This window comes from Ovis canadensis, chromosome 7 (assembly GCF_042477335.2).
Source record: "Ovis canadensis isolate MfBH-ARS-UI-01 breed Bighorn chromosome 7, ARS-UI_OviCan_v2, whole genome shotgun sequence".
NCBI classification, from domain to species: Eukaryota; Metazoa; Chordata; class Mammalia; order Artiodactyla; family Bovidae; genus Ovis; species Ovis canadensis.
In genome coordinates this window covers 20,405,509-20,421,010 of record NC_091251.1, presented here as the reverse complement: position 1 = coordinate 20,421,010, position 15,502 = coordinate 20,405,509, and the positions used below count along the sequence as shown (strand labels likewise).

General features: G+C 41.2%; 1 protein-coding gene and 1 long non-coding RNA gene across 2 annotated transcripts in view; one reads left to right on the top strand and one right to left on the bottom strand.

The window, feature by feature from the left end:
* IQGAP2 (IQ motif containing GTPase activating protein 2) overlaps positions 1 to 15,502 on the bottom strand; it is a 307,479-nt gene that overhangs the window by 49,444 nt on the left and 242,533 nt on the right. Inside the window, exons 17-21 of the mRNA XM_069595343.1 lie at positions 14,860 to 15,030; positions 8,352 to 8,435; positions 5,756 to 5,827; positions 5,028 to 5,097; positions 328 to 536 (exon numbers count right to left, since the gene is read on the bottom strand). Coding sequence (XP_069451444.1) covers positions 328 to 536; positions 5,028 to 5,097; positions 5,756 to 5,827; positions 8,352 to 8,435; positions 14,860 to 15,030 — 606 coding nt within the window. The remainder of the gene's footprint in view (positions 1 to 327; positions 537 to 5,027; positions 5,098 to 5,755; positions 5,828 to 8,351; positions 8,436 to 14,859; positions 15,031 to 15,502) is intronic.
* LOC138443280 (uncharacterized) lies at positions 711 to 8,749 on the top strand. Its single transcript, XR_011258060.1, has 2 exons — positions 711 to 915; positions 7,115 to 8,749. It is a non-coding gene; the product is annotated as an uncharacterized lncRNA (long non-coding RNA).

Sequence of the window (15,502 nt, the reverse complement as noted above, 5' to 3'; positions counted from 1 at the left end):
AAATTGATATCTTTTAATTTCTCTTTTATAGTATAGAAAGGCCTTAGTCTTGCTATGAAGGGACACATGTAAGTAGGTTTTATTTCATATAAACTTCGTTTGAGAATGATAAAGAAGTCTTACCAAATGTTATCAAAGAGGGGAAGGCAAAGAATTTTCCAGGTCAGTTCTGTCTGAGCATCATTAAATGGTAATAAAAATGGTAAACAAACTTTGGGTCACCCGTTCTGGACTCCAAAGGAGCTCAGCTGGACCAAGAGTGATGTGGGCACATATACAAGCATCTTCTGTCTTCTGGGAGCCAAGAGTCCCAGAGACCCCACTGACCTCCAGCGTGATCCTGTTCTTCACCAGGAGCCCGATCTTGATGTCCATCAGGTTCAGGTCTTTCTCCAGCTGCTGATTGCCCCTGATCTTGGTCACCACTTCCTCCCTCAATCGGGCTACCTCCAGCTCTTCCTGGAAATCCAAGTCGCTTTGGTCCAACAGGTATACAAATTTGCGGATTACTCTTAATGGGGGGTTTTCAGAGCCAACTGCAAGGAAAGGAAAGGAGTGCTTCAACTGGGCATGCTTGAAAGGATCATCAGTAGGATAGAAACTAGGTCTTTAAAGAAAGCATTATCAGAAAATAGAGCAATGATGGTGCTGGGCCCCACAGTGAATCATCCCGCCTCACATCAAATATGACATGTCAAAGGAAACTGATCATATAAATAAACGCAGGCCACTGAGAACGTCTGCCTCACAATTTCCTTGTTATCCAGCATTTGTTTATCGGCCGTCTCTCACACTGTTTCCAGGACTCCCACACTGAGGAGATAGTTCTATCTATTGGTGCCTTATTGATGAGGAATCTGGGAAAGAATGCTAACACTGAGTGGTCCCAGCTCTGAGAGCTCGTGGCTGAGCCAGGTAAGAGATTTCTGTTCTTGCCGCAGGAAGCAGAATGTGTTTGTTTTTTCTGTCCAAAAGACTCTGGGGGAAGGAGCAAGAATTAGGTGAAAGGGGAATTAGGAAAGGTCAGTCAAGGGAGACCTGTAAGGTCCAACAGAAGCCAAGAGGACCACAACTGGAACACTTGGCAGAAACAAAATTATTTTAGAAATGGAAACTGGGTCCCTGTCGTTTCAGCATGAACCAGGGAGGGCCCTCAGCACCTAGGAGACCAGGCTTAGTCATGGTGAGGGCATCTATGTAAATTCCACCACGGGCTTTCCCTTAGTGCCTTGAACCTTACTTACGCTTTGATTCCTCGGCACTGTGACTTTGCAAAAAAAAAAAACACCCAACTTTTTAAAGGTGTTTAGTGAGAGTGACTCTTGGTAAATCATAAGAGTAAACAACTGGACCTTCGGTGCTGATGACAGGACACAGCAACACAAAGAGGACGTGAGAGAGCCCGGCCCGGCTTTGGCAGCCTCAGCCAACGTCCTCTCCTTTACATCAGGGCTCTATTCAAGCTTCCTTATGTTACTACTGCTGTTAGGCTGTGTGGTGTTTTCTCACTTAAGGAATACAGAGTTCAATCAACAACACAAACAATTAGCAGCATGAACCCAGCACAAACAGCCAATTCTAGAGTCATCTCTATTACTATTGTGCCTCTTCTGATGTGTTTATCGGTATCTATCAAGGAAATGCATCAGAGGTCCACACCTGCCTCCAGGCTCGGAATCTACTGGATAATAATACCTCATATTCCACTAGATCGCAAGTTACCGTGGATCATGGACCCTTCACTTCCTGATCACCAAAGCATATGTGAATTTATTTTCCTACTGTTTTACCAAAGATGCTGTTGGTGACATGACCATTTCAGGAACAGCCTGAACCACACACCAGAGCTCAGTTACACAGCTGAGAGATCGTAAGCCATCTCATCCAAAGTTCTCTCTGCCTGCTCCAGAGAATCGTGTATCATTTTGTGTGCCAAGAGGGCAGGTAGAAACAAATGAATAATTTACACATTTTTATGGTTCAAATGTAACAGCTCCTCAATCAACAGTTGGCTTTCTTGCCTCTTCAAGAAATTATTACGGTTCAAATGTAATAGCTCCTCTGTCGACAGTTGGCTTTCTTGCATCTTCACACCACTTTGTGGTAACTTTAGTTTCAGGAAACCACCCAACTTCACAGTCAGCCCTGACAAGTGGCCAGTTAAAGTTCTAGCAAGTTCCACACCTGAATGCATTCAGTGCCTTTTTGGAGGAAATGGGTGAAAATGAATCATGACAGGCTAAGAAAAGTGATATTTTTCAGCTTAAGAAAATGCCGTTGTTTTATGAAGGTGCTAAATTGAGAAAAATGAAAATGTACAGTTCGGTTACCACAAAGCTACCTTGTTTGCCAAAGCAGCTTTAATCTAATTTGTTCACTAACATAGTTTCTGTCTTCTACGCTTTAATAAGAAATCACCTAGATTTTTAGCTGGAATTCCTTCTATCTTTGTAACTTTAAAAAACAGTAAGCAAGTGACAAAAACTACCCACAAAGTTATATATGTTCTACTTATTTACAAGGTATTGGTTGGGGGTGGTCTTGAGGGAAGTGGACACACGCTAAACTATGTGAAATTGGTTTGTAATCTCACAGCTGAGTTTTCCTTCCCAGATCTAGCACTGTTTCTACAATTGTCTACTTTACTGAATATACAATTTAGGGATGGATTTTTGTCAATAAAGTATTCTAAATGCTAGCATAATTTAAAGAAAAACAAAACTAAAACTACCCACAAAAACCTGTTCCCTAGAAGGAGAGGAAAAGTAGTTTGTATGTGTTTGGAAAATTTATCCTTAATTTACCTATTTTACTGTGTCAAGGCTCAGAAAACAAACCCCCCTCTTCAGCTTTACTTGTAAAAATTTAAAGAAAGACATCTACCAAAGGAGACATGAATCTCATCAATTGCAACGTGGAGCAGTGTGGCATTAGAGACACGTTCTTCCCTCAGTCTGCATGCTGGATTCTGGAACCTAGCAAGCAAGGCAGTATTCGGAAGATTCCACAGCTCGAGGCAGAACCTGGCCTTGGAGGCTGCCAGAGACTTTTCCCTTAACAAGTACCGGGGAGGGTCTTCCTTGGGTCATACACTTTGCTCCATAATTCAGACTTTTGACAATAAAAGGTGTTGGCGAAACTACTTATTACTACTGTGCTAGGAACATTACTGAGCAGTATTTTGATTTCTTTCAAAAAAATTAATAAGACACAAAATAGTTACAGAGAACATAATGGCCACTACTAAAATACACAATGATGTGTTTTGCTCTCTCAAAACTAATCCTGAATGACCTAAATATTTGAAGAATCTGGGCAATGCTAATAAACTTATCAGCAAGCTCTTCTAGACTTAATCTAGGACATGCTCTTTATCACATGTTCTTATGATAATTAGAATGTTAAAAATTCAGCATATAAAAGAATGCTTCACTATGTAAAACAAACGAACAATAGAATAACAAACATGAGCAGAGCTGAAGCTGAAAAAGATGGCACAAAACATGAATGCTCTTTCTGGGGGATTTTCATTTTATTTTTCTGTTTTCCAACTTTCTGCAAATGACATACTAGTATTATAAGGAAGACAGTTTAAAAACCACAGGGACTGTGAAAAGTCTAAAATGAAATTACATGAAGATGTCTGTAGTTCTCTTTGGGAGGTGAAACTATGTGCTTTTCCCCTTCTTATTCATATTTCCAAATTTCTTATATGACTATGTTTTGTTCTTAAAATGAGAAGAAAAAGAAATCACAGGCCAGGTAATAAATGAAACAGTATTCAGATGTAACTTTATCTTCTGGCTAACTCTTTTGCATTAAATTCCTGCCTCTAGCTTATTCTTATTATTTTTTGAGTATCTGTAAGAGGTCCTTTCATGATTGTTTTTCACGATTTTCTTTTGAAATACATAGTGAGACAGGCGTACAGTTTTTATCTTGACCTCCTGCCAGTGACCTCATGACAGACAGGCTGCAGGAAACACCCAGACAGCCCTGCCAAGAAGCCACCACTGAGTCCACTTCTGCGAGGCCCTCCCCACATCACTTGAGGAAATGGGCACGGGGACTGCGTCCCAAGGCTGGTGCTGTGGGCGTGAGCCTGGCAGCGCTGGAGGGCCTCTTGTGGAGGTGGGAGTCAGCATTGGCTTGTCACAGGGACGGGGCGCTGGCGGCAGGGGTCCTGGAAGGTGCCCCTTGGCGTGAGCCCTCTTGAGGTTGCCATTAACCCTACCACAGAGCCCATATTCACCTCCCATTTAATACAAAAATGTCAGCATTCATGCCAACTCCCTTTTTTAAAAATTGAAGCGTAATTGAAGTATATCGTTAATCTACATACATATCGCTACATATTCTTCACAGAACACTGAAACTAACACAGCACTGTAAATATGTACATATTGGCTCAGTGGGTAAAGCGCCCGCCTGCAATGCGGGAGACCCGGGTTCGATCCCTGGGTCGGGAAGATCCCCTGGAGAAGGAAATGGCATCCCACTCCAGTACTCTTGCCTGGAAACTCCCATGGACTGAGAAGCCTGGTAGGCTACCGTCCATGGGGTCGCAAAGAGTCAGACACGACTGAGCAACTTTCCCTTCACTTTCCCCTTCCCCTGGCCAAAATTGTTTTTTTCCATAAGCTGTTGCAGAAAAACATATATAAATATAAATTTTCAGATTCTTTTCTATTATAGGTTATTATAAGATATTGAATACAGGTCCCCGGGCTATACAGTAGGTCCTGCTGATTATCAATTTTATATATAGTAGTGTGTATCTGTTAATCCCATACTCCTAATTTATCCCCTCCCCTCAACATTGTCCTTTTTTTTTTTTTTTTTAAGAAATCCCATCTATTGCCCTTAACCATTCCACTTTGACAGAAAGGCCCGTTTCCTGTCAATGACATGCTCGGGTCTGAGATGGTCAAGTCTACTGGCGGTAACGTGCATGACGTGATCAGATGGAAGTAACTTGTGCTTGCTTGGTTTATAAGGAATACTTTGTTTCAGAATGCTTCACTTACCCAGTGTTTTGTAGTCATCCCTAGCTTTGCTCGCTCTCAATAGAGACTGGATTTTCACAATTTCATTGTTCTGCAAAAGAAGATGACCAGTCACAACCTCCCAGAGTTCCATCGACTCCACTATTTTAGAATTTAGAACTCTTCAAAAACTGACGGCATTTGAAGAATGAACACTATTTAGAACTGACAGTATTTAGATGTGGTGTAGTCAACGTTTATCTTTGCATTCTCTTTGAAGAAAGGGTCAGATAAGTTAGCTAACAGTATATAAACAAGATTGCAAAGGGATTGTCTAAATAAAGATATCTAAACAGGGAAAAGAATTTTACCACCAAACTTAGATGGTCCAATCTATGTTCACATATCTATTCTTCAAAAATCCTGAAAAAATTCCTCCTGTGGGCTTATATTTAACTGGTTAACAGTAATTAAAAACTTTGCAAGCAAAGTTGGAAAGTCCTTCATTAGTGTCTTTTACTCTCTGGCATAACTAGCCCACATAAATTTTTCCTCACCCGTTTCCTTTCCAGTTCTGACTGATGAAGTCTTACTCTCCACAAAAAAATGTAAGAAGCCTCTAAATAGTACCACATTGAGTTCTAAAATCCATTTTTTTCCTCCAAGCATTTGTTTCTACCATTTAATAAGAATCATTCAATGCTAACATTCACAAACTATTCATTTAAGTTTATTCTCAGGGAGGACAAAAATCCACGTGTGTCTCTTACATGAGCTCTGAAAAACTGCAGTCGTGAGAGGTAATTCCTTCGTGCTGTTACCATCCGGTACCAGGACTGAATCTAAAAAATAAGTGAAAAAGAAAAATCCAGGCAATTACCAAACCACCTTTCATAGCCCTCTCGGCAGTCTTTTAAAAATAATATTGATAATTTGATAAAAAAGTAGAAATGAGCCACCCACCAACTAATAAACATCTTTAGCCTCTATTTCACCTCCTGCTTCTTTCGTCGCTGTTCCTCCGAGGGGTTCAGAACATGTTACACATTATGCTTATGCTGGAGAAGGTAATGCAGCTCTTTGTACTATTTTGTTTTAATCTCAGTAAATAAAAGCCAAGCGAGCACGGCATTTTGCTGAGAGTTGCAATGGGTCAGGGGATCAAATAAAACCAAGTGCAGAGTTGCTTCCAACATCCCTTAAATGCAGCCAGTACTTTTTAGGCCTTTACAGGAAAACATTGCAAAGGTCTCATGAGGGACCCACTGTGACCCATGGTTTTCTGGCTGGATAAGCAAGTGTTCCATGGTGAGCACAGGATATTTCCAAGTGTAACATGTTCAGGAACTAATAATGCAAAAGGTCTCGACCATGTCATTCTCTGTCCTCACAGTTTAAAAAGTCTTAACATATCTCATCGGACTTCATCTCTCTCCAGCCATACTCTTCTGACTCTTACCTGGATTTCCAAGTTTCTACAAGCTCATTGCCAGACAGTTTTTCAGTTTTCAGCTCTGAGAGTGGGCACCCCAACGGCTGCTCCTTCTCTAAGCTTGGAGCAGCCAGCCTGGATTGGAAGCTGGGTTAGATGGGCTTATCTACTAAACACAGGCCCTAATTCCTGTACTTCCTTCTTGTCATTGGTTTTGCGTTTGCCTTACAACTAAGGTTTGTACTGTTAAACCTGAACATTCTAATTATTATTAGAAAAGATCATACAAAGAACATGAAATAAAGCTGGATTTCCTCCAAATCAATTTGGACTTTTTAGAGAAGAAGCATTTATTAGGTTGGGGCAAAAGTAACTGCGGTTTTGCACTGCTGAACTTTGCCATTTGATACTGGAATACGTTCTTAAATAAATGTGGCTATGCTATACATAATTTTCACGGACATTTCTTACTTTATTTTTTAAAATTTATTTTTAATTGAAGGGTAATTGCTTTACAGTATTGTATTGGTTTCTGCCAAACATTGACATGAACCAGCCATAGCCATCATACATATTCTTTTTTTTTTTTTTTTTTGCTGATGACTTATTACTCGGTGTGTATTTTATGTTTATTTTAGACTATGGAGATGATGTTAGACAAGAGCAAATTTGAGTGATTTTCTTATCTGATTTCTAGATGGATTGCAAAGCAGTGGAGACAACTCGCAACATCAACAATGCACTTGGCCCAGGAACTGCTAACTAATGTACAGGGCAGCGGTGGTTCAGGAAGTTTTGCAAAGGAGACAAGAGCCTTGAAGGTGAGGAGCACAGTGGCTGGCCATTGGAGTTGACAATGACCAACTGAAAGGAATCACTGAAGCTGTCCTCTTACAATGATACAAGAGGTTGACAAAGAACTCAATGTTGACCCTTCTATGGTTGTTCGGCATTTAAAGCAAATTGGAAAGGTCAAAAAGCTCGATATATCGGTGCCTCTTGATCTGACAGAAAATTAAAAAAAACTGTCATTTTGAAGTATAGTGTTCTCTTATTCTATACGCAGTAATGAACCATTTCTCAATTGGACTGTGAGGTACATGTGATGAAAACTTAACTTTATACAACTGGCAATGACCAGCTCAATGTTAGACCTAGAAGCAGCTCCAAAGCACTTCCCAAAGCCAAACTTGCACCAAAAAAGGTCATGGTCACTGCTTGATGGTCTGCTGCTGGTCTGATCCACTCCAACTTTCTGAATCCCAGTGAAACCACTACATCTGCGAAGTATGCTCAGCAAATCCATGAGATGCACCAAAAACTGAAATGCCTGCAGCTTGCATCAGTCAACAAAAAGGGCTCAATTCTTCTCCATGACAATGCCTGATGGCACGTCACGCAACCAATGCTTCGAAAGTCGAATGAGCTGGGCTGCAAAGTTTTGCCTCATCTGCCATATTCACCTGACCTCTTGCCAACCGACTACCACTTCTTCAAGCATCTCGACAACTTTTTTGCAGAGAAAATGCTTCCACAACCAGCAGGAGGCAAAAAATGCTTTCCAAGAGTTTGTTGAATCCTGAAGCGCAGATTTTTATGCTACAGAAATAAAGAAACTTATTTCTCATTGGCAAAAATGTGTTGATTGTAATGGTTCCTATTTTGATTAGTGAAGACGTGTTTGAACCTAGTCATATTGATTTAAAACTCACGATGGGAAACCGCAATTACATTTGCACCAACCTAATAGTACAGCAACAACATAGTGTTCTGATGGACCTTCTTAAAGATGATCAGCTAAGTCGGGGGGAGGCGGGACTTAAACCCAGGACTTGCTTCTGACCTCAAGTCTCAGACACAGTCTGTCTTCCAGAAGCAAAAGGAGAACGAAGGGAAAAGTTTACACGCTTGCTAAGGTAGGAAAGAGTGTTTACCTTCACAATAGAATGAATATTATCAATGAACATTTGTCGTCTGCGTTTATATGCTTCCCGTTGCTTGTATGCCTTCCAAAAAGCCTGTAGAAAATAATGAGTTACAGAATTGCTTACATGTCGCAGTTTATTTTAGAAAATGCAAGGACAGAGACACTGAGCTGGGACAAAGTCAGGAATCCTCCCTTCCAGATCTCATCTGGACACCATTGCATCTGACACCAGGTGGACACTGAACTGGGCAGAGTGCACCTGCTCACCACTGTGGCTTGTCCCAAGTTGGTGAAAGGAATTACCAGGTGGAAGTCCAGGTTATGCTTTGAAAGCGTATTTTTAACAAGGCCCTGAGTGATAAGAAGTAACAATAAAATGGAATTGTCCTGAAATATACAAACAGATCAACTTGGTGCTGGTATTATTTGGTAACATTGTAAGATGCCTCAGGACTTCTCAGGTGGCGCTAGCGGTAAAGAACCCACCTGTCAAGCAGGAGACGTAAGAGATGTGGGTTGAACCCCTGGGTTGGGAAGATCCCTTGGGGGAGGGCATGGCAACTCACTCCAGTGTTCTTGCTGAGATAATCCCATGGACAGAGGAGCCTGGTGGGCTATAATCCATGGGGTTGCAAAGAGTTAGACATGACTGAAGTGACTGAGCGTGCATGAGATACCTCAAAATAGTGACTAGTAAGTATCTTTACTCCAGCAAGCAAGCCACTGTGATCCAGATCAAAAAGGAAGATGACCCTGGATTCCTGAAAGCAGGAGTGTTGTGATGGATCTTTCATTATTTCATCTATTTTTACATAAAGTTTAATGAGGCTTCATCAGTATACCTTTACTACATTATCACCTTAACGAGAGCTTTTATAAGAAACATTTGCAAAAAGTAGACACAAACTGGTATCTTAATTTTTTTGTTGTTGTTGTTCTTTCCTGGGCTGCTCTGTGCAGCATGTGGGATCTTGGTTCCCTGACCAGGGATCGAACCTGTGCCCCCTGCAATGGAAATGCAGACTCCTAACTGCTGGACTGCCAGGGAACTACAAACTGGTATCTTTAGAATAATCACATCCATAGTTGTTATAAGTTTAGTCCAACTCATTTTTGAGAATCTTTTTATTGAGACATATCTTTGTAACTCACTGCACTGCTCTGATTTTTTTTTCCAAGTTAGAATTGAAATAAACACAAATTCTGTGTTTAGTTCAGTTCAGTTGTATCTGACTCTTTGCGACCTGATGGACTGCAGCACGCCAGGCCTCCCTGTCCATCACCAACTCCTGGAGTTTACTCAAACTCATGTCCATTGAGTTGGCGATGCCACCCAACCATCTCAAAGGGACAAATACAAACATCAAGTTATTTTTTATAATTTTTTCACATTTGCATATGTCAATCCACCTCATTCCTTCTTTTGTAAAAAGGTATATGGGATTTTTATTGGCGTTTAAAAAATAAAATACTTTCTGGTAATGATTCAAAACGAAACAGTCATGATGGAATATACACCCAACCAGTACTTGCTCTGGACTTCCCCTCTCAGTATTTTTATTTTTTGTCTTGCAATTGTTACAATGTTGTGTTGGTTTCTGCTGTACAGCAGCCTGAACACGCCATAATGATACATATATCTCCTCCCTCTTGAGCCTGCCCCTCCTCCCCCCTGCCCTTGCCCAGGTCATCACAGAGTGCAGACTGGGTTCCTTGTGCTGTACAGCAACCTTTCATCAGCTATCCCGTTTACACATAATATCCCCTCCCTCAATTTAAATCCCTAGAAATGACAAATGTGCTTTTAAAAAAACCTTAATTTTGAAATAATTAGCAACTCATAGGATGCTGCAAAGATAATATATTGAGTTCCATGTACCCTTCACCCAGCTTCCTCCAATGGAAACATTCTACAGATATGCTTATAAAGCAATCCATCATAGTGCTAGAAAACAAGAAGGCTTAAGTGTCAAAACCTATGAGGGATCCTGGGAGAGAGAAGACAGTTTGAACTGGCTGAAAGAGGGAACCTCAGAACACAATTCTACAAACATTGGGAACCTCTACAAAAAATGTGAGCTGGCTCTAAGCTTGAGGAGCCTTGAGTAGCAGTCAGAGAAATTCTGGGCAAGTCTTCACATCATCCACTTGCCAAGCAGTGGGGCAAAAACATGGATGGGGAGTAGGGGCTGGAAAATTACAAGACAGTCTAGTCTTTTTGGAGGGAATTTAGCAGCATCAAATTTAAAGCTATTTAGTATTTCACCTAGTGTTTCTAATTTTCAATATACCTAGCCTAAGAAAATACAAGCACCTGTGTAGAAAAGATGATATTTAAGGTTTTCTATCGTATTATTGTTTGTAATACTGAAAAAGTATAGAGGTCAGAATGCTGACAAATAGGAAAACAGTGATAAATTGTGATTGCATTCATTGGGATGACAATCTAACTAGTAACTCATTTGTCATGATGGTCTCAGTGTGACTCAGGTGCTTTTGAGCCTAGCATTGTTTTTAAAGCACAGAGGTGCAAATATACACATAATATTATACATGCCATTTCTTGATCCAAACTGAAAGGCAACCAAGATACTGGAATTAGCTCAATTGCCCATTCTGTTTTTTAAAGAATTATTTCAACTCCGGAAACACTGTTAATCTCTATTAGTTTAGCGTCTCGAAGCTTTTGGATAAGGAATGTTGTAGTGACAGAAGATCTGATATTAAAACATGTTTGCACTGGTGGAATGAACCCACTTGTAGGTTTTGTACGATGTTTTTCATGTCTTAAGGAGTCAATGCTCACCAACAGTGCTTTCCTAAAGATTTCATTTTACATTTCATCTATTTAATGATTATGTAGATTTTTCTGGGATCTACATTTATATATCTACATTACCTTTCCAAACCAAGGCAACTTGGCTGGGTTTAGAGGTTCTGGTCTATAGAAGCAGAATAACACATGCTTCTTATTTTATTTGTCAAGATTTAACATTCTTCTTTTTTGTTTGTAAGTTTTCATTTCATCAGGATTGGCTTTTCTTATTCCATGGTAACAGCAGAATTGTGCAAGGCCCAGAGCCTGCAGGCTCTTCTAATTAGAGGCTCTTTATTGAAAACAATTATAGGTATAAAGTTGGGAGGAAGGAGCTCTTGGTATAAAGATACAAACAGAGACAAAACTCTAAACTCTAAGGTCATTTAGGAGCAGGCTTTTATGGACAGAGACAGAAGGCATTTACAAAACCATCACTCTCTCCCTTGAATGGTACGAGAACTTATGTAGAAATGTATAATAGTCATCTTCTGGGTTTGGTTTTTGTTACCATAAATAAATTTTCTGTGCAACACAGCTGTAACAGAGGAGTTTCCCAAGATACCTAGACCTCAGAAATTACTGCTGTTTTATAGATTCTAACTGTCAATCTCTAGAAAACCTGGCTTGCCAAACTGGTTGCCTTGCTTCATAATTGGGCACATAGGATAGTAATATTCAAATTACCAACTTCTGAAGCAGATATTCTTCTGTGACCTCCCTGGTAGCCAATTATCTTTTTTCCCTCTCTGCTTGAAGGTGCAATCCCACAACCTAAGGGTAGTCAATTACACTCAAACGACATGACAGAGGACTGCCCGACCTGTCACCCTCACCCTCCCAGCCCCAGGCGCCTCCCGACAACCTGCTCTTGCTCCAGAGAAACTTGTTTCTTTTTCTTTGCTGGGATGTTGCTCAGTAAGTTAGTAATTCTCAGGGCTAAGTTTGGTGTATGTCACTCTTAACGGGTTTTCCTACAAGGTGGCATTTCAGCTTTCTTCAGTTCAAGGGGAAAATAAAAATTGTAGCTAGCTCTTTTTTCCCGGACTCGGTTTTTCTGAACTCTTCCTGGGTCATCCGATCTACTGGATGTTGGTTCCCCGTTCCCTGTCCTCTGAGTCACCATCTTGATCACGTCGTCATTTCAAACACTTGTTGAGCGGCATACTCGTCACAGCCTGTTATGAATTATCCCATTTTAATTCCCATTAATGGGAATCCCATTTAATGCCCACAACCCTGAGACAAAATGGAAATCTCAGATGAGACAATATATTTTAAGCCATCTATTCCTTCCCTCCAGCTTTTTGTGTGTTTTTTTCCTCAAGTTCTCCACATGTTTCATTTACTTTCCAGCGGCTGTTTTGCATTCTGCAGTCATAAATTCATTCATGTTCTGGGACGTCATTGTTTTTCTTCCTCTCTGTAGCCATTGGCTACCTTTTCATTTTATCATGCTGTCTTGTTTCATTAAATCCATGTGTCATATTAAGTTTCTTAAAAGCAAAAGGAATTTCAGTATAATTTTTTGTGTGTCTCCTGGGATAAGAATTCCCTTAAATGTTTACTTCATTTATATTTTAACTTATATTTTTCTTTTTTTTGATATAAAATTTTGTTTCAGAGTTTTTTTTTTTTTTTTTTTTCTGGCTCACTTCTTAAATGTAGGCCACTTTACCGGAGCCTTCTCGTTACTTACCATTCAGAAATAATCTGGCTATGTGAGTCTCATTGACCTTGCTCCCTGTCTACTTGGGCACCATCTGAATTGCCCCCTCAGCACCCGAGGCAGAGGACTGGCTACCGATGCTATGTATTCTCTGTCCAAACCCAGTTCTTGAGGAGGAGACTGGGGGTAGCAGTGCAGTAGAGCTACTGAGTTTGTTAAGAGACTGCTGTGTCTGGGGCTGACTCAGTCAACAAAGAAGTTCAGACTGTTCTACAGAGGGGAGCCCTTCAGACTGCACAGCGTTCTCCTAATCCAGAGTGAATCAGCTACTTTGGCAAAAAACGAGACGAGTGTGATCCCCTCTGGTTCACGGTCTTTTGGTTTTCTAGGTCAGCCCACTTTCCTCTCTAGGTTACAGTCTGCCTTTAAGCCTCCTGCCCTCCTCTGTCAGAAGAGGCAGGGACAAGTCATCACGGAGTGACCTCACCGTGCAAAGGCTTCTTCAATACTGCTGCTCCCACTGAGGTGAGGGCAAAAGCCTCCAAGTTAGTGTTTCTGCTCTTCCTCCAGCTCTCTCGTGCCCTTGGTCTTGGTATCAGGCAGATTTTACACTAGCGGGCTCTTCAGACAGTCTTCTAACTGTAACACAGCTGTGGGCAGACTGGAGAGCTTGAGGGTGGTCCAAGTCATACCACACCAGTGAACACTCTTCAAATTTGGGGCAGAAGTAGAGTCTTAGCATCAGTGTGGATGATGCTATATTTACGATTTTGTTCACTTCCTGTGTGTTTTATCTATCATTTATTAAAAGAAGAATAAATTGAAATACAAGTTCACCTACAAAAATCCTTTGAATATTAAGTTTACATAAGAAATTTCTTAAAAAATTCATCTTTCCTGCCCTCTATCATCTTAAGCTCTTGCAAGCTCAGACATTAGAGCATGTACTGATTGCAAGCCACAAGAATACAAAAGTTGTAAGAACTCATCTTCTTCCCTGCACAGTATTTTACTTAGGTGGGGAAGCAGATAAGCATGCCAATGATCACAAAAGAGAAGCTCTTTTTAAAACTTTCAGTTTAGGAAATGTAAGTTAGTGGCCAAAGCAAAAACCCACCAAACCCTGCCCATCAAAACCAGTATCACTTCGGACACACAAAAAAGGACAAATGCACAATCTTTTAAAAGCTAGCATGGCGGCTGAAAGAGGATGCTAGCGGAACACAGAATAGAAACATCTAAATCTGCCAAGCTCCCCTCCTGCCAACCGGAACGTTCGGATAAGTCATACAAGCTTAAGAAGGGCTCACAACAAAGGGCTTCGGAAAGAGGATGCTTCTTGCAGAACGAAGAAGGAGAGATTATATAGGAGAGAAGACACTCTCAGAGATGCCACATCTATTTCATGAGCTCTTCTGGTTTTCGGGCTTCCCTTCACTGTAGCTCAGACAGTGAAGAATCTGCCTAAAATGCAGGAGACCCAGGTTCAGTCCCTGGGTCACAAGGATCCCCTGGAGAAGGCTACCCACTCCAGTATTCTTGCTTGGAGGATCCCATGGACAGAGAGCCTAGTGGGCCCCAATCCGTGGGGTTGCAAAGAGTTGGATACGACTGAGCGAGTAACACTTTCACTTCACTCTTCTGTTTTTTAGTGCATAGAGACTCAGACGCCACTCAATATCCACTAACCACTAAAAAACCAATTTGAAAGCACACAAGGTTAGATAGTAGGTGACAGAAGGGTATCTAGTTTCTTTAGAGAAACAGGATTTCAACTCAGGTCTCAGGTATTCCCGACTGACTATTCACAGCGTCCTGAATACGTTCCAGAAGACAACAGGTGAAAAGTCATTCAACATCCTTCCCGTCTTGGAGCGTTCAACAGTGCAGATTCGGGGGCACTGACTAAGGACACGATCTTCGGTCAGATTTGTTTATTAGAATGCTGATAGTTGACGGTCCTATGATTAAATAAAACATTTTCATGGGATAGGACAGCAGTCTGTTACAAGTGGGAGATGACTCACATACCTGTATTTTGACCACATGCTTTTCCTGTTCATACAAAAATGCTTTCCTAGCTTCATACTCTTTCCTAATGAGGGGTCCTGAGGTTGTGGCTTGGAAGCGCTGGAGCATGTCTTCGCTAGCAGACCATATCTTCTCACGGATGTAATCTGCAGTGATATCCTCAACAATGTCCTGGTAAGAGATATTTCTTATGGTTACACTTCACACATCAAGTGAGAAGAGCACAGAGAACAGCTTCTGGAAATTCTATCTTTCAGAAAGTGATCTGGATAGCTCTTTCCGGCTCAGTGTAAAAACAGATTTGACCAGAGTCAAGGGGTGGGCTGGCTCAGCTTCTTTCTAGCGATATGGTTTTAGAATCCTCTGAAATCTGGGTGGAGATGAGAATGCGGTTGAATGGTCTCAGGATTTGGAGGTGATGTACGGATGATGTTGGCAGGGACCAGGCCTAAGGCCCGGGCTCCCCAGAGCGTAAGAGAGACAAGAATGATTACGTAAGTATTGGCATCACCTCCTCCCTCTCCTGGGGGAAAGACGGCAATGCCCATGAAGGCCTCTGGTTTTCTTGCCCAGGCCAGAGGAGGCAGATACCTGCAAGGAGTAGGGGAAAACTCAAAATAAATTTGGGAGAACATAAAGGACT